The sequence below is a fragment of the Medicago truncatula genome, chromosome 6 (genome assembly GCF_003473485.1).
Source record: "Medicago truncatula cultivar Jemalong A17 chromosome 6, MtrunA17r5.0-ANR, whole genome shotgun sequence".
NCBI lineage: Eukaryota > Viridiplantae > Streptophyta > Magnoliopsida > Fabales > Fabaceae > Medicago > Medicago truncatula.
In genome coordinates, this window is record NC_053047.1 from 31,890,292 (window position 1) to 31,912,414 (window position 22,123).

The 22,123-nt window shown below is 33.0% G+C and overlaps 3 protein-coding genes across 3 annotated transcripts; 1 reads left to right on the forward strand and 2 right to left on the reverse strand.

Moving 5' to 3' along the window:
* Positions 1 to 8,999, forward strand: LOC11420280 (vesicle transport protein SFT2B). The gene is made up of 6 exons (XM_039835175.1): positions 1 to 355; positions 3,099 to 3,152; positions 4,252 to 4,325; positions 7,011 to 7,128; positions 7,224 to 7,282; positions 8,264 to 8,999. Exons 1-6 carry the CDS (start codon positions 203 to 205, stop codon positions 8,340 to 8,342), a joined length of 537 nt encoding a protein of 178 aa, XP_039691109.1. The 5' UTR covers positions 1 to 202; the 3' UTR covers positions 8,343 to 8,999.
* Positions 9,000 to 9,454: 455 nt separating this feature from the next.
* On the reverse strand, positions 9,455 to 13,141 carry LOC11420281 (extradiol ring-cleavage dioxygenase). Its single transcript, XM_003619657.4, has 3 exons — positions 12,790 to 13,141; positions 10,597 to 10,964; positions 9,455 to 9,867 (listed from the first exon to the last, which is right to left on the reverse strand). Exons 1-3 carry the CDS (start codon positions 13,024 to 13,026, stop codon positions 9,672 to 9,674), a joined length of 801 nt encoding a protein of 266 aa, XP_003619705.1. The 5' UTR covers positions 13,027 to 13,141; the 3' UTR covers positions 9,455 to 9,671.
* A 7,889-nt stretch (positions 13,142 to 21,030) lies between these two features.
* Positions 21,031 to 22,030, reverse strand: LOC120576152 (probable terpene synthase 4). Its single transcript, XM_039827180.1, has 3 exons — positions 21,902 to 22,030; positions 21,552 to 21,809; positions 21,031 to 21,438 (listed from the first exon to the last, which is right to left on the reverse strand). Exons 1-3 carry the CDS (start codon positions 22,001 to 22,003, stop codon positions 21,145 to 21,147), a joined length of 654 nt encoding a protein of 217 aa, XP_039683114.1. The 5' UTR covers positions 22,004 to 22,030; the 3' UTR covers positions 21,031 to 21,144.
* Between the last annotated feature and the right edge of the window lie 93 nt (positions 22,031 to 22,123).

Genomic DNA, 22,123 nt, shown 5'->3' on the forward strand with positions numbered 1-22,123 from the left:
GTCAATAAGTTAGTTTGAGTGAAGTGAGTCGTTATAACATCTCAATCAAATTCCCAAACCCAAATTCCTTAAAATCTAAGCAATTTCATTACTTAATTTTAATCAAATTTTTAACAAAACTCTCTTTTTCTTCCCATAAACCACAGATCCATAGTTTCTTCTTTCTCTCTCTCTCATTTTCTCGAGAAAGTGAGGGAAAACGATGGAGAAAATGAACAAAGCTTTCGAGAAAGTGAAAATAATGGTGGGAATGGAAGTGGAAGACGAAGAGGCACAAGCTGCTGCATTGGAAAACGAAAGCTCCTTTGCTTTCATGGATGATTTCAACCGCAACTGTACTCTGTCGAGAACACAGGTATTTTTTTTCTCTATTTTCTATTCAAATTCCATCGTAGCTGATTTAACAGAGAAATTGAATATTTAGGTTTTGATTTGAGTATAGATCTTCAAATTCAAGTTGTTTTGTTATTTTGATTTGGATTATTGTATTATGAGCACCGACACAGACACCAGACACGACACAACACAACACTGACACCGATAATTTGAGAAAATAGAAGTGATTGTATGTAGTCACAAGTGTCAGTGTCATGCACTAGTGTAAGACATGACACATGTCCCACACTCGGACACTCCAATCTTAATTGTCGGTGCTGCGTAGTTACTATTTAGGTGTTGATTTGAATATAGATATTTGACACTGTAATCTCTTGGTATTTGATTCTTTATTTTTGTCAATTTTGAAGTTGTTATTTTGATTTGATTTATTTATTATGAGGCAATGAGACATACACCTGACACCGATAATAATTTAAGAAAATAGAAGTGATTATATGTAGTCATAACTGTCATTTTGGTGTTAGTATTGTATCAGACATCAACATGTGCTTGAGACTCAGACACACCTTTAATCTGAAGTGTCGTTGCTACGTAATGTTATGAAACATTTGAGAAAATTATAAGTAATCGTATGAAGTTGGCCGTCACTAGTGTCGGTGTCGGACATTGACACGTGTGCAACACGCCTCTAATATGAAGTACCGATGCTACACAGTTACTATTGGAAGATAAGACGCTTATGCCTTTAGTCTCAAGTGTCTCTGCTACATAGTTAGTGTTGGAAGATCAGGAGCCGTAGGTTGTATTAGGATGGAAAATAGGTGAGTTAGAAGTTTATATTAGTGTTACATGAGGAATGCTGCTATACTGGATATATAGTAACGTTGAGATTTTATTCTTTTGTTTCCACCAGATTTACGATGTTCTTGAGGAACAATAGTTACGTATTTCCCCTTAGGAGTATTTGTTTTGTAACTAAATAGCTAAGTATTAATTTGCAGGAAGATATGGTAACATTTTTTCCCCTCAGGTGATACGGGATTGAGAAACGAAATAGGAGAAAATAGAGATTATATTGTTATAGACATTTTATTATTAGTTTTTGTTTACTATTTCCAATGGTCAAGATCAGGTGCAGAGTTGTAGGATTGTACGATCTTATGATCCTCTGTCATAAAATCGTGATCCAATACACTTAAGATTGCTGGAAGGGAATCTGTGGTAAAGATCGCATGTTTTGCTGCTAAACCATAACACCCTCCAGGCTGGGCCACCACCATTTCTCATGGGCCTTTCGTCCTCACATCAATTTTTTGTTTTTGTTTTGAAAAATACCATTTTTGTAAAATGAACGACCTTATTACCCCTATAGCTGTCCACTGTGGTTGAAAAAGAACAAGCTTTTTTTAGGGAAGAAGAGAATAAGGCGATTTTCGGTGAGAAATTGATTGCTTGCGGAGAACTAACCACCAAGTTCAATCACCGAGTTGGTGTCTCAGTTTGTATATGATGGGAAGTTAATGAGTCCCTGAGTTGTTTTGATTTTGACGGACAGATAGCACTCAATAATGGAGTGTTGGTGACTCCCTGAGTTGGTTCACTTGTCATATTTTTTATTTTTTTAATGAAATATTACTTTTCTTTTACGGTATTATTTTGCTCAAAAAAAAAGCTCGACACTTTTCTTATATTCTTTTGCAGTATCATATTTTTTTTTTTGTTGACAAAAACGGTATCATAAATTTATCCCTATCGTTTTTGGTATAATTTTTTTTTTTACTAACCTTATACAATTCTATTTAATAATGCAATATTAACTAAAACAATTATCCGATTTTTGTTCATGTATTATAATTTGTATACCTTTGTCTGTGTATTTATAATTTTACAATTTTGCCTTCCGGTAGAATCTTTTTAATAATGCAATATTAACTAAAACAATTATCCGATTTTTGTTCATGTATTATAATTTGTATACCTTTGTCTGTGTATTTATAATTTTACAATTTTGCCTTCCGGTAGAATCTTACGAGTCGTGTTACGATCTTTCACCAGCCTTATAATCCTACTTAGAATCTCCTGTTTTAGTGATAACTTATACGCTTTAGGTTATAAATGGTAATGATTTACAAGTGGATTACAGAGAAACATCATACGTTTACAACTCACTCATAAAAAGATGAAATCAAGGAAAGATTTGTTGAAAGGAGAAACAGACTGGATAGGTGGAGTTTGTTTCATTTCGTTGGGAATGTTTATGTACTGATTAACTGAGGATGCAGTCTGTTGGAGAATTGTAGTTTGAGGTTCCTAAGAAGCAAATCAAGCAACACAAACATGCGTGGTGTTAGATTGGTTTTATTGGAATACAGACTGAGACAAACAAAACATAAGAATTTAGGAAGCATAATGGTTTCTTTTTCTTGTCCTTACTTGTAATTGTTAGGAAATAATATATACAAGGCCTTTTCTAAATGTTTTCAAATGAGACCTGCTACAGTAGTTGATTAATTCTTTGGTTAGGGCCTTTTCCAAAAATAAAAAAATAAAAATTTGATTAGGGCTATTAGGCTGTTTTTAGACATCTCCTTTTGATACATGTTCCATTATCTAGACTTCTTAAACTAAATTATGCATCAACCTTCCATACGCAAAATTCTGTCATTTTGAAATGTTTGTTTGATAATTGATTCATTCAACATGTTCCTTTATGTATACTATCTTGCACAATTTGATTGACAAACTCTATTTTTGACCAGAGACTATATGGTTTTGCCATATGCTTTGCTGCTGGAGTAACCTGTACACTATTGGTAAGTTGGACAGCATTGTTTTTCTTTTTAGTTTAGAATTTAGATAAATAAATAAATAATATGTACTGTTCTCCAGTTCAATGTGGAATAAGCTTGATCCTTTCTTTAATTATGGCCTCACATGAGTAATTGAGTACCTGCAACTCTGCAAGACTTTGACAACTTTATTTCTTTGTAACTTTTGTTCCAAGTTTCTTGAGTGCTTCATAACATAGTAAGAGTTATGTAAAGAAAGACGGACTCACTTTTCTTTTTCGAAAAACAATTTTATATTCTAATGTGTTTTTTAATCATTGATGAACATCAGTTAAGGTTGGTACGATGTTAGTTTTCTCTCATGTTAACATGATTGTGACAAACTCAACTTGCAAAGCTTGTCATTTGCGATAGTTAGATCCAAAATATCATCTAGTTAATATACCATTTGACTATACAAGTTCACTATCCAAAATTTCTACGTGACTTCTAGCCAATAATACTAAATGGACACCCAATGCACGAAGCTCCTACATTGTCAGTTTAGGCTCTCTAGGCAAGGTAAGAATTATGAAGCCTTATCCCCCATGAGTGGAGATGATGTTTCTACATCTATAACCTGTAACCAGCAATATCTTTACAGAAGGCAACAACCTTTACCATTATTGTGTCAAGTCTCACCTTCCACTACTGACCAACTTTGTCCAATAAATATATTACGTTCATATTGACATTGAAGAATTTTATTCAATGGAGTTTTAAATGGTTCCTCTAGTTATGCTTCCTTTGATGCCATTCAACACTAGATTGTTAATTGTGATTTATTCTAACTTTATTAAAAAATTTATTGATGCTGGAAACTAGGCGGTGGTGGTCCATTCTCTATATAGAGTTTTAGTGTAGAACATGTATAATAAACTTCTATACTCTCAGAGTTTGATACTCAAATTTACAATTAGAATATAATGGGGGAATTGGAAATTCTCATATTGATTTCTCACCATTAATCAACAAATGTTGGTTGGTCTTTATATCTTTACATAGTATATTAGTTTCTTAACTCAAACTTACATTGGGAGAGATGAATAATCACTAATTAATGGCATTTCCTCCCATCTTACAGTCTATGCTTGTTTTTCTCAAACCAATAAAGTTTGGAATAACATTCACTCTTGGCAATTTGCTTTCACTTGGAAGGTATGCACTGTTTTACAACTTTATAATTATATTTATACTTTGATGATGTATCTAGTTCAATTGATTTCCAATTTCCATTCGCAAGTGTCAAATATTTTTAGAATGTTGTTATATTGCTATGGTCATTATTGGAAAATGGGCTTTTTTTTGGGACGGTTTGTAGGAGGAATTATGTTCCATTACTTCTTACATCACCAATCACAATACTATCCTATGAAGATATTTAGAAGACAATTATTGAGTACAATACTACCGTTCGTGTCGAAAAAGTATTTATGAATATTATTTTAAATTGTGTCAAGAGTACAATCGGTGATCTATATTTATAAATATAATATAAGTAATAACTAAATGGACCGGACAACTGAGATTGTGACAACAAATACAAACTAATTCCTACTAACTACAGTGATTATTGACAACACTCCCCTCTAGACAGTGGCGGATCTTGCTCAAAATGTTAGGGGGAGCCGCAAACACCACTGATATGTGACCATTGAAGTTGATCAGAGATATGTATATTTTATAAAAATTCAATATTAAATTAACCAATAAAAAATAATAAAAATATGTATACAATGAGAAATAACACAAAATAAAACACGCTGAGAACCCACAACACTGCATTTGTGCTTTTTGCAGATAGATATATAGAAGCATGATGGATAGGCTTTTATCGTAACCCATCTCCATTGTCATCTTCTACCCCCATATCTGCTTCTTACATCCAACTCAATAATTTTTCCAGCACTTTCATCTTCTTCAATGAGTTTCGCTCAACAACTTCATTCTCTTACTCAAGTTACAATTGTGAATTTCCAGAAACCAAATCACAATCCCGCACTGTCGTTGATAGGATAACGAAAAAAAGAAGGCACAAGAGCTTTAGGAAGGAAAGGAATTGAATTTGGAATCTGCGGCGACCGGAAATTCGAGAGCGGCGGCCAGAAAGAGTTGTTGTGGTCGGTTTAGAAAGTGAACTTGGGGGTGCCGTGAGGGAGAAGATGATCACAATCACATAAGTGAGCACTGCAGTAGTAGTATATAAAGAAAATATGGAAAAATTTGGGGGGAGCCGTGGCTACCTTCCGCTCCCGAGAAGGTCCGCCACTGCCTCTAGATAGTGAATGAATATCTACCATTCAAAGCTTGCAAGTAAGTTGACTAAATTGTATTGTTGGCAAGCCCTTTTTACTTACCCAAGCAACAAGGTTCCCACACAAGGATGTGCAATAACCTAAGGTGGATCTTCTGTCACCCACTGAACCTCTGTAATTTGGTATGAGTTTCCATAGTCAGGTTTCCACCTCTCTTGAACACCCACCACTTTTCTTTCCACTTAATAAGATGGCGATGAACGTGAATCAATCTTTCATTCTTTTCACTTTGCAAATTAAGCTAGACACGTGTTGTTCTTTTTTCTATATAAGTATCTCATTTTCATTACCTCCTAGCTTATTTTGGAAATAAAATTAAGCTCAACAATAAATTTACCAATCTCTAACGTTCGCGAAACTATTACCCCTAGTAGATTTGCCTTCAGCTTCTATCCCATATTTTGTAATTGATCAAAATGTTGAATGCTATTTTTGTTGAACTTAACAATCAACTTGATTGTCAAATGAGGAAGATGACACATTGTCATTGTCTCATGTTCCTTGAATCACCATTTGATTAACTTGCATAATTAATCAATTGAAGACACAAGGAATTTGAGCTCAATGACTCTGCGTCCACTTCCTCATTTCGTGTGAGAGATTATTGCCAAGTGCAATGAAAATAATCTTGAATGTTTTGATGATTTGCAAAATATGGAAATGAGAATGGATAAGGGAAAACTTGGCTTGACAATTTTACAATTGTTGGAGAGGCCTGTCATTGATAAGTTAGATCAAACAGGATCTATACATGGACATTGGTGCTCCACACAAGGTTCTGGATGAGTTTTTCATAACATTTTCTTAATGGACAATCAGAGACGCGACTCTATTCTTCTTAGTATTTTCTCTCCCTTCCCGTCATGTCTTTTCACTTTCCCATTAAACACTTTTCTAGGAGCCTTCACATCTTTTTCGATGTTGTCCTCTCCCTGGATGCCTGCATCTCTACCTGTAAATTGCATTCATTCCTTTTTGTTGAAATTTGGGGCCTAACTCATCCTTACAAAACCGGCTTGTAAGGTGAGGAGTGCCTCGTCTTTATAAACTCTTCTCAAGAGTGCTATCTATCCGATGTGGGACTAAATCCACCCCCTCAAAGCCAACACAATGAAGGTGTTGGAGGCTGCAATGAAGGCTAACCAAAGGGCGCAATTTAGGCGACTAGGGGCGGACCGCAATTAAGGCAGAATTTCCAACACTTTTCAATTTTCTGGATGAATGGCTATTGTGTAATAGCCAGATTGATTGGTCGCGAGACCGCTGGTACTGAAATGATATTTTTCCCTTTGGTGCTATATGTTCAAGAACAAATGTTTTTCCCTTTCAATAAATATTGTCTGTCTTTTGCTGTATAAACTGTTTGCTAGTTACACATCATTTCATCCTACTCCTACTCATGGCATTTTAAATTAGAATGGATTGAAAAAGCAAATCTTTGACTTTGTGGATTATTTATCCTTTATCCTTAGTCTCATATCTGTTTGGTTTTCTTCAAATACTAAGTGGGAGTCTTTTTTTATGGCAGCACAGCATTCCTCATAGGTCCTAAAAGGCAAGTATCGATGATGCTTGATCCTGTTCGTATTTATGCAACAGCCATATACATCGCAAGTATGATAATTGCCTTGTTTTGTGCACTTTATGTAAGTCAAACTGCATCTGCATAAGGTTTGTTTTATTTCTGACAGAAAATAGTTTCTTTTAATAGCTTATTATTTCATTGTTTTCAATTGAGCAGGTTCATAACAAATTACTGACATTTCTTGCGATTATCTTGGAGTTTGGGGCACTAGTTTGGTATGTCATAATTTTTCCAAATGCATTCCATGTAACCTTTTTTTATAGTACCTTCAGTGTGATGTAGGCACACGTTAGTTCTCATGAATCTAGTGAGGAAATAAGGAGTATGCTATGTAGGATCCTAGTGTAAATTGAATTAGCACATATGCCCTGAAAAAATGCTATATGGCCAGTATGGCAGTACCGAACTGAAATTACTATAATGTATTTTCCGCTTCAGCTTCGTTAAGTACTCACTGTTGAGTCAAGGCACAAGCTTCTAACCTTGCACTAATGTGTTTTATGTTATGTAAATTATTATACACTTAAACATGTCTGCTCAGTGGTAAGAGTTTTATTGCATAATCTTAAGGAGGGACAGTTCAAATCTCCTTAATGGAGGATTTTAGAATGATCATTAGTGCCACTTTTGTTTATAATAATCTTCACCTTCTCCAAATTTTTTGTTTCATCATAAAAGAAAGATACACTGATACTTCAATTTTGATATATTGTCCCAAACTTGTATCCAATGTCATATCATCAAAAGTAGATGCGGCACTTGTTATTATAGGAAAAGAATTTTAACAATGCAGTAGCATGTGATTGGATGATATTGCATAATAGCTTTACATTAATAATTGATCAAAATTACATCTATACTTTGAACTAGTTGATTTTTGTATTAATCAGAAATTTATAAAGCCTTTGTAAAAGAACAAAAAGTACTAACTTTTAATATTGTTTGATATGTTTCTTATTGTGTATTATTTATTTTAAAAGAATATAATGACAATAACAAATTCAGGCTGAAAAACAAATAAAAATCTGTAATGCATGGCATACATATTAGAGTTAATCTTTATCTCACTCCAGCATAAAATATGATACGTCTTTGAGCATGCAATATGATTATCCAAATGTAACATTAATGATTGTTTCCACTCCTTGTACAATGTTCTAATTCTTCCTTGGTATTTCTGATTTTTTGATTGACAGGTATAGCTTGAGCTACATCCCTTTTGCGAGGTCCATGGTTTCAAAGATCATGGTTTCATGTTTTGACACCGAATTTTAGGTTACTCATTCAAAAGGCTATAGCATTCTATGTTGAACTGCATTGATGATACTGAGTATACTTGCAATCCTGAAGAAATACTGTCGTAGAAATACGAATGGATGGATTTGATTCAACCTTGCCTGCCCCTTTCCTTTTCTGGAGTCTTGTCTAGGTTCTATTTGTTTGGTAGAAGTAAAATCTTGTGCATTTGTATAATGTTGTCGATTAGCTAATGTAAAGAGTTTTGTTTCTCTCGACCTCATGTCCTTTCTTTGCTCTTTTTTCCTTTAAGTTGTTTTCAAATGATGAAATCCCAGTGGTGCTCTCGACTGTGTCTGGAATAGGACTTTTTTAGAAAAATAAAAAATAAAATGAACTAAACTGAACCAAAACATATCGAAAAGAACTGAATTGTGACGAGAAGTTCACAAAGAGAACTAGATCAAATTGTGAACAATCCGTAACAGTTGAATTCTTTTTGGTGCAGTTCAGTTTGTTTTAACGGTTCAATTCTGTTATGATTATTTTAACCATTATAATACCTGGTTTTGGTTTGATTTTTGTTATTTTTAACAGTACATTACTTAATAATGGCAACTTGTATGGTTTGGTTCACAGAATCAATTTGATTTGAAAAGGTACAATTCAGGTTTCTGTAAAGGTAGTTTCAATTCATTTTGGAAACATATAACTTGTGTACTGAACTTTTGTACCAATTTGGTTATGGAATAATCATTGATCGTTCAATTCACTTTTACCAAACAGTTGTAAAAGACCGTTTTGGTTTTCCAAATCGAAGAACCAAACCGCGAACGTTCCTAATCTCAAGCTCACACGAGTCATTTGTCAGGAACCTTTTTTGTGTAAATCTCACCACTTTATGCGTGAACTAATGAGATCTGCATAAAATTTTACCCAATAAGAGAGAACGTTGAAAATATAATGTTAGAATGAGTGTTGAAATCACTACATTCTTCAATAGTTTTTGAAAGTGAAAGAACTTAAAATCTCAAGGTTGTATCAAGAGTTGTCACATTACATACTCATATTAGCTATCAAACAACAACTCCAACCTCAAACTGTGTGAACATTTAGTGAAACCAAACAAAGAGAGCTGAACAAATGAATCATCAAACATCTCAACAATAAGGAAAGTACTTCAAATTTCTTTATTCAGAATTCAATTTTTACATTTAAGGGCTTCACAACACAAACACAAATAACATAAGTAACTTAATTCCAAGCAACAGATCTTGATAGATACATATTGAATAACCGTACATTGAGAGTATATGCCATTGATAGTATATGTAACTGAAAACTGAATTTATGTATAAAAATACAAGTTTAGCTGGAATCTGATGTAAACTGGTAAGAAGCATAAGAGAGAGTTCCCAAATTAATACTACTGTGTATAAGTTTGGCCTTGGAATTTTCACCAGCAGCACCAATAGCAACATGCAATGGATAAAAATGATCTGGATGTGGATGAGCCTTTTTCGCATGCGGCGCCTTTTGTTCATAATGATTCACATCTTCATATCTACAAAAGCAATTCAAATTAAAACATTCACAACCAATCCATGAAGAACCAAACCATACAAATTCATATACTTAGCACCCGATGTTTTTAGATATGATAGCGTTTTGATTCTTTATATATCGCATAAAATTGCGTTGCAATATAGTTGACGCAGCTGATCAGACACACTTTTAATTTGCGATCGTATTAGTCAAGACTGCATTGCAATACTTGATATTGTGGATTTGTGGTCAAATATGCAATGTGATCACGACGTAAAAAAGCTGCATGATGCAGCCATAACTGCAGTCACGAACTGTTTTGAAACCTTGGTTGTGGAGACATCATAAGACTTGACAAGCAAGAATTGAAGTCGCTAACAATTTTCAAAACCTTGTTAATACCCTCAACAAAATCAACTATGTCTGCGTTTGGTTTCACGATAGGGAGAGCCAAAAGTGATTTCAAACACAAAATCGATTTCTTTTGACATATGAGTGGTGTCGATTGAAATTTCTTTTTCATCTAAAAATTTATTCTAACTCGAATCAAGGATTTGTAAATTTTACTCCAAACATTTTTTTTCAATCAAATTCGTTGTTCATCTCATATTTAAGTTAATGTATACAAACATAAACATTTCGAATTCAACTCACTTTTGACCAAACCTAATTTTCGTCACCGCAGAACCAAACACACGCATATGTAATCTTTAAACTCGAACATCAAAACAGAAAAAGGGGTACAAACCTTCCATCAAGAAGAGCATCTTTCAACCAATTATCGAATTCTAACGCCCAAGGAGCAACACCTGCACGAGGATTAAGTGTTCCCAAATTATGAACAGCACTTCCAGAACCCATTATTAACACACCTTCATCTTTAAGAGGTGCCAATGCTTTTCCTAAGTTATAATGGTAAGTTCCATCCAAGTCAGATTGAACAGAAAGCTGACAAACTGGAATGTCAGCTTCTGGATACATTAACATGAGTGGAACCCAAGCACCATGATCAAGACCTCTTTTTTTGTCTTCATCGACGCGGTCGAAACCGGATTTGTTGAGTAGTTCCTTCACCCTTTTAGCTAATTCTGGAGCTCCAGGTGCTGGATATTTAAGCTGGTAAAGGAATCATATAATATAAGAGAGAAGGTATATTGTATAGGCCAAATTACACCAGGGTCCTTTAAGTTTGAGGTTTGTAACATATTGATTTTAAGTTACTTTGGCCCCACATAAGTCCTTTAAGTTTGAGGTTTATAACAGATTGATCATTTAAATTATTTTGGTCACACATAAGTCCTTTAAGTTTGTAAACGTTTTTAATCTAGTCCTTCTATTAACCAAAAGTTACAAAAATGATGATGTGGCAGAAGGACTAAATCAAAAACGTTTACAAATGTGTGACCAAAATAACTTAAAGGACCAATCTGATACAAACTTCAAATCTGGTGTAATTTAGCCTTGTAAATATAACGTGTTTAAGAACATCAAACATATGCATAATGTAATCTCATGTCAAAGGAAAAACATAGCATTCTTTTGGAATATTATCAATAGGTTGAGCTTTCAAGACATAATTGTGTAGAAAGGTAATTGATGCGGTTGCAATTTTCAAGCCCTACTTATAGACAATTATTTTGCATAATATTGAGTTTAAAGTATATGTATTTTCAGTGAGAACTAAGTCTTAAAAGATGTAAGGAAAAAAAAACTAGTTCTCGCTGAAAATACATATCCTTTAAAGCTAGTTCTTAAACACGTTCGGTTAGCTTTGATGATTACATAACAATTTATTATCCTTTAAAGTCGAACGTGTTTAAGAATGACAATGTGTTTTAAGACTTAAAAATTGCTGTTTTTTAGAGCGGTTAATTGTCGTTGGACACATTGGCAGTTAATTGTCGTTGGACAGTTTTTAGAGCGGTTAAACCGACTTAAAAATTGATTGAACCGCTCTGAAAAGTGTCAAACGACATTTAACTACCGCTGAAAAGCCGAACAACAATTAACTGCCACTGATGTTGTTTTTGAGCAAATTTAGAAGTGAGATGAACAATTTTTCATGCCTATTGTCATGTTACAGGTGGCTCGTCTCACTTAAGTGAACAAAGAAGATTACGCTTTAATATCTAGCAAATTACTCACATGAACTTCAAACTATTGAGAATATCCTCCCCACTAGTTAACTTCCGTTCACATCACTTTTTAAATTGGCTAAACCGATTTAAAAAGTGATGAACGATTTGTAACTACCATTGAGGTGTTTTTTTAAAATAATTAAGTTAAGCTCACGAAGTATACATACTGTGATGAGTCTAATCAATAAGGTACTTAACAAAAAACATTCTTAAAATAATTAAGTGAATATATGACGAACTGAGATTCTCTCCCATGAATGCTACACAGGAGGAGGTCCAATGTCAATCATGATCTAATATTTATATTTGGGATTTCACTGAATCAATGGTTGGGATTCCACCGAATCTTTCGATGACTAGAGAGGATTTTTTTTTTGTGTCTAGAGTTTGAACTCTAAACCATATATATATTATGCATTATCTTTATTATGAGATAAACTCGTGGGAACGACTGGAGAGGATCTATACCAATATATAACACGCTTATATTTGCTACAATACAACTTGTAAAAAAAACAAAAATGTAAGAAAGATACTGCTCATAACTCTAGAAACATCAATGTATTTGGTCCAGATCTAGACTAGATACCTGTTTAATTTTTTTGGCCCACATTTAATTAATTAACCATATACTATTTTCCCTTATAAAAAAACTAAATACTATTTTAAATAGATATAATGAATAAAGAAAAGTAAAATAATAAATTATTATTTTAAATATTGAGAATCTATAATCATCCTATAAATCACAAAAAAATAAAAAATAAAAAAAAATTAATAAATAAATAAAGAAAGAAAGAAACCTGGTACATGGGTTTAGGAAAACCATAGAAATCATGAATGGTATCATTGGTTGTCTGAATAACGTTAACGGTTGGTACGGTGGTGTCCCAATGACCAGAAATAACCAAAATAGATTTAGGTCTTTCTTCAAACACATCTTTTTTCCATGATTGTAGAAACTTTCTTGCTTCAATGGAATCATCTATTGACAACGTTGGTGATCCATGTGATATGTAAAATGTATCCTTCAATGCCATTATTGCTTCTTTCTCTTTCTCTTTAGTTTGAATTTTGTTCAAATTGTTTGTAGAATGATGATAAGATAAAGAGAATGTAGAAGACGTGCAAATTTGTGTTAAAAAGAAAAAGAATGATTCTAATAAATAAAGTAGGTAAGGTAGGTAGGGGATTTTTTTTTTTTTTTTAGCAGCCTAACTTTAGGGACTTGTCTGTCATTCAACAAATCCGGACCAATTAAAGAGAAGGAGTTGGAGATTTTTGATAATCTTACTAATCTAACAACTAATTATTAATATTTATTTCAAACAACTAATTATTAATATTTATCATTAAAAAAAGATTAAGAACATTAATTTGGTCTCATTTTGTTTGATTTTTTTTTCCTAATTATAATATCTATACTATATATAAAGAAAACTATCCCTTTCAGCTCCTTTGGGTTGAATTTTTTTTTCAAAAATGCTTTTAATTTTCAATACAAATAACACATGTAATAAATAGATAAGAATAAAGTTAAGGGTTAATAGGTCTTTACCCCCTATAATATAGGTCATTTCTGGTTTTCCCCTGTATAATTTTTATTTTAATTCACTCTCTATAAAAAATATTTTTGTTTTTATTTACCCCCTAATAGGCCAAATAAAAACGAAAAATTTCTTGAAAAAAAAAATTGGTTTTTGTTTGGCCTATTAGGGGGGTAAATCAAAACAAAAATATTTTACAGTGAGTGAATCAAAATAAAAATTTTACAGGGGAAAATCAGAAATGACCTATATTACATGGGATAAAGACCTATTAACCCTAAATTTAAATATTAAAAAAATATAACAAACACGGTATGAATATATATATACATATATATATATATATATATATATATATATGTTCGATTTTTTTTTGTTTATCATTTAAAAAGTGTAACAAACTAGATGAATATATTTATACTTAATTTTTCATTATCTCAATTATACCCCTTAAAGAACTTTTTTATAATAAAGATTGTTGTTGTTTTTAAGGAAATAAAGATCGTTGTTGGTGTCATTAAAAAAAAGAATTTAGATTATTTTTTTATTATATTATTTGGTTTGTTATAACTTGAAATCAACATACATTTATATTTTTAGTTTTAGTCAAAATCAAAATTTCATAAAAAATCACTGTTCATAATTTTCAAACGTCAGCGCAATAAAAAGAGCGGAAAAACGGGCACGTGAGTGCCCGTCTTTTCGCTAGTTGATATAAAGTTTTCATCATTTTTCTTAGTAATGACCAACCTCTGTCAAGGAATCTGTGGGACCCTAAGATGAGATATTTTTCATATGGATGAGTTAGAAATCGAACCACCGACTATATGCTTAAGGGACTCAAATCCTTACCATTTGGACCAATCATGGTGACAAAATTAGTTTGACACCAAATCTTATCCATTCATTTCATTTAATCCAAAGGTTTAAAACTATCACCAAATTAATTAATATACACCAAATATTCTCTATCACCTAATTAAGAAACATATCTATCATCATTAATTTATAATCAAACATTTCATTTTTATTTCCCCAAATTTATTTGTTCCTCTTTTTTATTTCCCCAAATTTATAAATTTTCCCATATTTCTATAATCATACTCAAACTTATTTTCAAAACTTTTTTTATAAAATGAATGGTAGAACTCATATACCTATGGTTGTTTGAGTATCATCACCATCAATGATATTTCTTTGTCTTTATCTCATATATACTCATATTTTTTTAATAATTAATTAAATTGTATTAAAAAAACCAACAAGCTCGACTAATGATTCTTGAATTGTTCATGCTAATTAGATTATTTTGTCACTCATAGGTTTAATTTTTTTTTAGAGGACTTATCGTGTCTCATATTTAACTGAATTAAGATTTATCATGATTTTATAAAAATTATAAAGTTTGAGTTTGTGCTTATGGCCAAAAGAAAAAAAAATAGGGGTAAATAAAAAGGGTTTTAATCTACCAAAAACAAGAAGAGATTGTTTGATTATGAATTAATGATGATAGATATGTTTCTTAATTAGGTGATAGAGAGTATTTGGTGTATGTTAATTAATTTGGTGATAGTTTTAAGCCTTTGGATTAAATCAAATGAATGGATAAGATTTGGTGTCAAACTAATTTTGACACCATGGTGTCATTTGATCCTAATATATATATATATATATATATATATATATATAGGGGATGTATCAAATGAGAGGAAGTGTTATAATGAGAGGGTGAGAGGAATATATTATGACCCTTGGATGAAAATGAACAGTCCAGATTAAAAGGTTCACTTAAACAATGCACGTGACTTTTTTGGTTGGTCTACGTGCTTGCTGCCTGCCCTTTCTTCTTCCTCCTTCTTCTCTCTCTCACTCTAGATTAAAGTTGCGTTAGCTTATGTTCTTGTTCTTTGATTTTCTTGTGTGCTTTCCTCCCAACAATCTAGACTAATAACCTACACGCTAGATTAAAGTTCTCTTTTTGATGGTTTTGATAATTTCATTCTATCAAAATTGAAAATCCATATTTATCTCAAATTAACTCTGTAACTAAAAAAAATATGTTTCTTAAATTAATCATAATTTGTGTAAATGAAATTGGATAAATCTCCTTATCAACTTGGTCTTCCACCATAAACATGAAGAAGCTTCCTTTGAACTATAAACGTGAAGCTTCCTGAACAAAAACAATTATCCATAGCTTCAAAGGGCATATCATAGGACATTGATCTGAAGCCTTGAAATTTCAATTTCAATTTCAAGAGTACAGTGAAGATTTTATTTTATATGAACCAGATGTGAGATGCCTTTGTATATCTCTACGTTTGATTCTGCAGATTTAAAAATAAATAAAAATCATGCTTTAACATCCAGAACATGGACAAAGTTATAGAGATTAGAAAGCAAGTTGAAAGAGACGAAGAAATGAATGGCGCGTGGGGAAACCGTGAAACTAAATGAAAAGGAAACATGTGCATATTAATTAAACACTATCTCAACCGATGACTTAAATCTAATGGCTATATGTGTTTCTCGTGCGTCCTATTTTTTTATTCCGAAAATGCCATTTGCTCGGATTATATAATCGGAACGTCTATTTCAGATTATATAATTTAAACACTTCCTATATATAACACGAAATAAAAAAAAAAAAAAAAAAAACATCCCTCATTTTCAACAACTAAGTTTTTCTCAAAAATTTCTCTCACCACCCTAAATCTGAAAACCCAACATTGTATGATTGTCGAAGGCTTTTTTTGCTTAAAAACATCACATTTCAAACCTTTTTCAAACATCAAACACAAGCTAAGGTAACATTGCTCCGATTTAGATTAATTTGGCTCGATTCTTTTTTTTTCCTGGACACTTAAGCTGTTCAAATTATATAATTCGAACCAGGTTGTTGTTGTTCGAATTATATAATCTGAATTGATTTGGTGTATGTTGTTTTTATTTAATTTGTGCTTTTTTGTGAACGTATGTATATGTGATTTCACGTGTTTTAAATATGGACCGCATAGACCGCAACATCCTCGCATCATGCACATAAGCTACACTTCTATTACTTTTCTTCATCAACTTACTGCTATCACTGTCATATTAAAAAAAAATTGTTGATGGTACTTCGTGACCTTAAATAAATTGGCACCATTTAGACATTTTCCTTCTAGACCGAGAAAACCCGATTATAGGACACAACCTTCATAAGGGATTAAATGGATGTAAGCGTCCTTCCAAAAGGCCCAAGCAGATGAGGCGGCGCTTTACAGGCACCGCCTATAAGCACATTATAGAACAGGATAAAACTCTTAATAGTCGCCCTTATCCCTTGATAATTATCCTTATCTCCATAACTAAAAAGCCTAAATAGAGTGTTTATCCAACCCTCTATCGACTATAAATAGCAACCATGAGAGCATTCTCAAGGCATCAATAATAAGTCTAAAACTCTAGAATACGATGTTGAACCCTAGTATCTAATATTGTATCGTGCTTTTTGCAAGCACAGTTGGCGCCGTCTGTGGGAACCTCGGTAAAACTAACCTAGGCCACACCTCTGGATCGTAATCGCGATTCATAACACATAAACCAGAACCCCTGAATCGTACCCTTCATCGTGATTTAGGGTCAAGCCGCAGCTTCCAAAAAACCACCTTTCAATCTCTCATCGCCACACGATGACCGAATCATCCGATCACGACGCCTCCGTTCTGAAAAGAAACCGCTCCAAAATCCATACCAAACGAAGTGCAGGCTTGTGACAACATTGTAGGTAGCGTGAGCAGAATTCTTAAAATTGCCAAATTGCTTGCCTCCTTTGCATAAAAAATCAGGATATATAATTGATTGGGTGACTTAACCTATTATTAATTCCCTTTTTGTGGAAGCCACGATTGGAAGCTACAGGTTATGTGCATATTGGAAGCTAAATGTTCTTAGAAACATTTATTTGAGGTTTGGTTATATTGGTTGCATCCAATTCCAGGGATTTTATGTTGGCACATGCATCATTCTCATATCAGTCTTGCTGTCACCATCTATTTCACAATTATTGGATCTACTTTGCACAATTTTGGAAACACTTCAGGTTTAAATGATAACACTTTAGGTTTTTGAGTATGAAGTCCATTACTAAAAAATAAAAAACATAATAAAAATAATTGGTTCCTATATCATATTCTTTTAAAAGAAAGTGGAATTGTTTTCTTAAATCGGTGCAGCAAGATTTAGCTTAAATGGATGATCTCTATATGTTAATCTTTTAGTGCATACAAGCACAGGATAGTTTAATAGGTGCGAGTGACTTGGGTCAGCACAAAAAATACAGAGAACACCGCGCGCAGGCGGAACACATCATATAAAGAAAAATATCCAGGTTCTATCTTTTCGCACGTACGCTATTTTTTATCGTAGTTATCATTTGGATATTTGCAAGCATTGTTATGATCCAGCTGAACCATGAAGAATTGTCAAAATTCACACTCGCTATGGAAAAGGGAAACAAAAAGGCAAAGCAAATCTATGATGCCAGATAAGTTTCTTCACTCTTCGGTAGGTCTTCGAATATCATCACTTTGTCACCACGGTCTTCATTGTTCAAAGCACTCATTTGCATGTATCTTTCCGGAGACATGCCTAATTCGATTGCATATGATATTTATCATTCTTTAGATCAACAAGAACGAACTAGTATGGCGATAGATACAATTTATTACAATGCTATGCTCTTCAAGTCTAAGCTATTTGCTAAATAAGGGTACACCATTATATAGTTAATTGGGCAAGCTAGTTATGATTTAATAGGCGGAGGAAGAGAGTAGATCATAAGACAATTGAATTAACGAGCGAGTTAGTTCCAATTTAATAGGAAAAAGAAGACGAGTAGAAAACAACGTAACTAAGCAGAAGAATTAGTTTCAATAGGAGATGAAATAAAATAATACAACTGTAAGTTTATCTATTAAATTAAATTGTAAAACAATTTCCATCATTAGGAAAATTATTTAACTATTATAGGTACCCCGTGGCAGAAGTAAAGTGTGGTATTGTTAAAAGGTCGTGTGAGAGGGATTTTGTTGAGGAAAGCCTTGGTATTTAAGTGGTCCAAGTGACCCACCTCTCTTTCATGGAAACCCCTTTCATGTACCCATAGTTTTGAAAATCGGACCGGACCGGCCGGTCGAACCGTGAACCGGAGGGGTAACCGGTTCGGTTGACATATTGAATCGGTCATGCATTTAAACCGGTGAGAACCGGCATGAACCGGACAAACTCGGTTAAAACCGCCGGTTCGCCGGTTTAATGAGCTGACCGGTTTTTTTAATGAACAATTGTTTTATATATCAAAAAAATGAAAATTGGTGCAGCTAGGGTTCAAACAGGCGCACATGCATTCACTAAGACACTAAGAACCACTACACCACTTTTGTTTGTTGTAATAAAATATTGATTCATATTGATTATATATTAATTCAAAATACCATATTGATTTTCCATTCACATTTGAACTTGTATTGTCTTTTTTTTTTTTTTTTTGCATAATTTGTATTTTCGTCATTTTTTTTGAATAACTTGTATTTTGTCTTTCTTATAAATAAAAAATAAGAACATGTATTCTCTTTTTATTTTTTATTCTATCTTCATAATATATTATACAAGTAAACGTTTCTATTTTTTTAAAGGGAACCAAACACTCTTTTTTATTTTAAGGAACCAAGCTCACTCTTATCATTTAAATATTATTGTCCGACATCTCAAATATTTTAATAAACATTTTTTTTGAAAGAATAGTTTTATTTTACTATATTTATTTGAATATGTATTACTCTCTTCGTCCATATATTTAAACACCCATTTGATTTTATTTTTGTCCTTAAATGTAAACCTTTTTTAAATTACAACACTCATTAATTATTTTAGTTTCTAAAGTGACCGAGTCACCAATTCAATCCGAGTTAATCCGGTTAAATAACTATATAAATTTAATCTAAGCACCGAGTTATCTAACCGAGTCATCCGAGTGGTTCCGATTCAGTCATGCGGTTCGACCAATGACTCAGTGGTTCGACCATTGACCCATTGACCCAATACCCCCGCCGAGTCGATGACCGAGCCGAGTTTTAAAACTATGCATGTACCATTTACTTTGCAAACTGAACTAACTAATTGATTAGTAAAAACATAACTGACGGACTAAGTAACTACAAGTTAGAATAAAGACAAATAGGCCCGAATAGAAGAATAAAATTGGGCATAAAGACCTAGAAGGAAATAAAGACATAGGAAGTAAGATATCAAGCGAGTTAGTTTCAAGTTAAAAAGAGACAGAGAATGAACATAAAATAAAAGTATGAGGTGGGCGAGGAAGTTCAAATAGGGAAATAGCGAACTCAGGGAAGTAGCGAAGCGAGGTAGCTCAAATAGCGAAGTAGAGAACTCTTATTTACGAGAAGAAGTAGGATGAAATAGAAAACCCGGTTCCAATTTAATAGAAGAACAAGAATAATTAAGTAAAAAGGTTATTTCAAATCTAGTAGGAGAATGAAAAAGAATGGGATGAAGAGTATAAAATATGGGTGAATTAAAGAAGACAAAGAGTATTTAGTTCCTATTGAATATGATTGCATAATATTTAAGACTCCTTTATCTATACTTGATTACGTCAAAGTTCGGAAGTAATATTATATTTTAGATAAATCAAGTTTCGAATGCAAACAAGCCCGCCAAAGGTGAGATTAAGCAAAGAAGGGCGTCATGCAAGCACGCTTACTTCAGATATAAAGGAACCCGCCTACGATGCAATAAAAACCAAAGCTTTTAGAAACAAGGTCCTTCATAAGGGCTCAAATGGATATAGGCGTCCTTCCAAAAGGCCCAAGCGGACAAGGTGGCGCTTTACAGGCACCGCCTATAAGCACATTCTAGAACAGGATAGAACTTCTAATAGTCGCCCTTATCCCTTGATAATTATCCTTATCCCCATAACTAAAATGCCTAAAATAGAGGATTTATCCAACCCTCTATCGACTATAAATAGCAACCTTGAGAGCATTCTCAAGGCATCCAATAATCAGTCTAAAACCCTAGAATACGATACTGAACCCTAGTATCTAATATTGTGCTTTTGCAAGCACACCTTCATAATTTAGTAATGCATCTTCAGCTTATTACTAGAGCCCTGATTTAATTAATAACTTCATTCTTTTATGATTCAATAACTTGTTATTCCATATTTGAATAATACTACTACCTTTTATAATTGGTTTCCTTCTTCTATTGCTAAGGTTTTATAGAAACGTGGCACACTTCACTTTCGCCATTATTTTCATTGTTTCTATTGTATGGGCCAAATTAAGGAACTTGAAGGTTGGCTGTAAGATTACTTTCGCCATTACTTTCACTATTATTTTGTAGATGACCTTAATGGTGTAGTTAGCAGTAAGATTAAGAAAATCCAATTGCAATGCCTATATTTTCATTGAAGTACAAGGTTTGAGTGCCAATAAACAGATGGGAAATTAGTAACATTAGAACCATGACAACAATATTTCCTAGTATAAATTACAAAATCAATATGTTATACATAAACAACAGATCACAATATATGAGTATGTACTAATTGCATCCAACACCAACATTAATCAATGACTTGACATGTTCCTGGAGATTAGAGAGGCTTGAGTTGCTCTTATAGTGGTACATGAGGAGAACCATTCTTGCAGCATTGAGACAAAAATTGGAAAATGATGATGAAAACTTATTTGTGACCAGAATTTCTTGATTGAGACATTTCCATTCATTTGAAATCATGCGAGCAACATGTCTTTGCACCTCTTCGCCGGAAATATCTTGGTGTTCACTCTTGAAGCAATCAAGATATGACCCATCAAGACCATTTTGATCACCACTCTGCATTCATCCATGGATAATAATTCTTATCATTAGAACTTTACATTTAACAGTTGAGTAATCGGTAGAACAATATAATCATCCAAGATATATTTGGGAGACATATTTCTTACCTTAGCTCCTTCTAAATCATCAGAGAGACGAAGAATTTTTGCCACCGAATATATGACATTTGGAAATTTTTCATCCAAGATATCAACTGTCTCCTTTGTTATACCATTAACATGATCCAACAAGAAGAATGCATGTACAAGCACAACATGGACTCCGGTGCTCACAATTCCATTGTTCAAGTAATCCTCTGCCCTTGGCAAATGACTAGAATTCAACCAACGAGCCTCTTCCATGAAAGCGTTCAATAAGCGTATCCACTGTTTCACCCAAATAGTTTTATATAGACTCAGTCATTTGAAAAATTAATTTATATATATGATAAAATATAAAAGACGGTTAGTTAGTATACCGATTTTTTAAGAGTGTCTATAGGGTTGAATCCATGCTTCTTGTAGACCTTTTCAGCAAAATTATTGGTAATGTCGTAAAGTGCATTCAAAGATATTTTCATGAAGTTTGGAAGTTGCTCAGTGCCAGTGATTTCCCACCTGAATCAAAAATCATTTCATAGTAAGTGTAGTCAGAGTGATACATCAATATAAAATTTGTATATCCATGCAGAGGTATACGT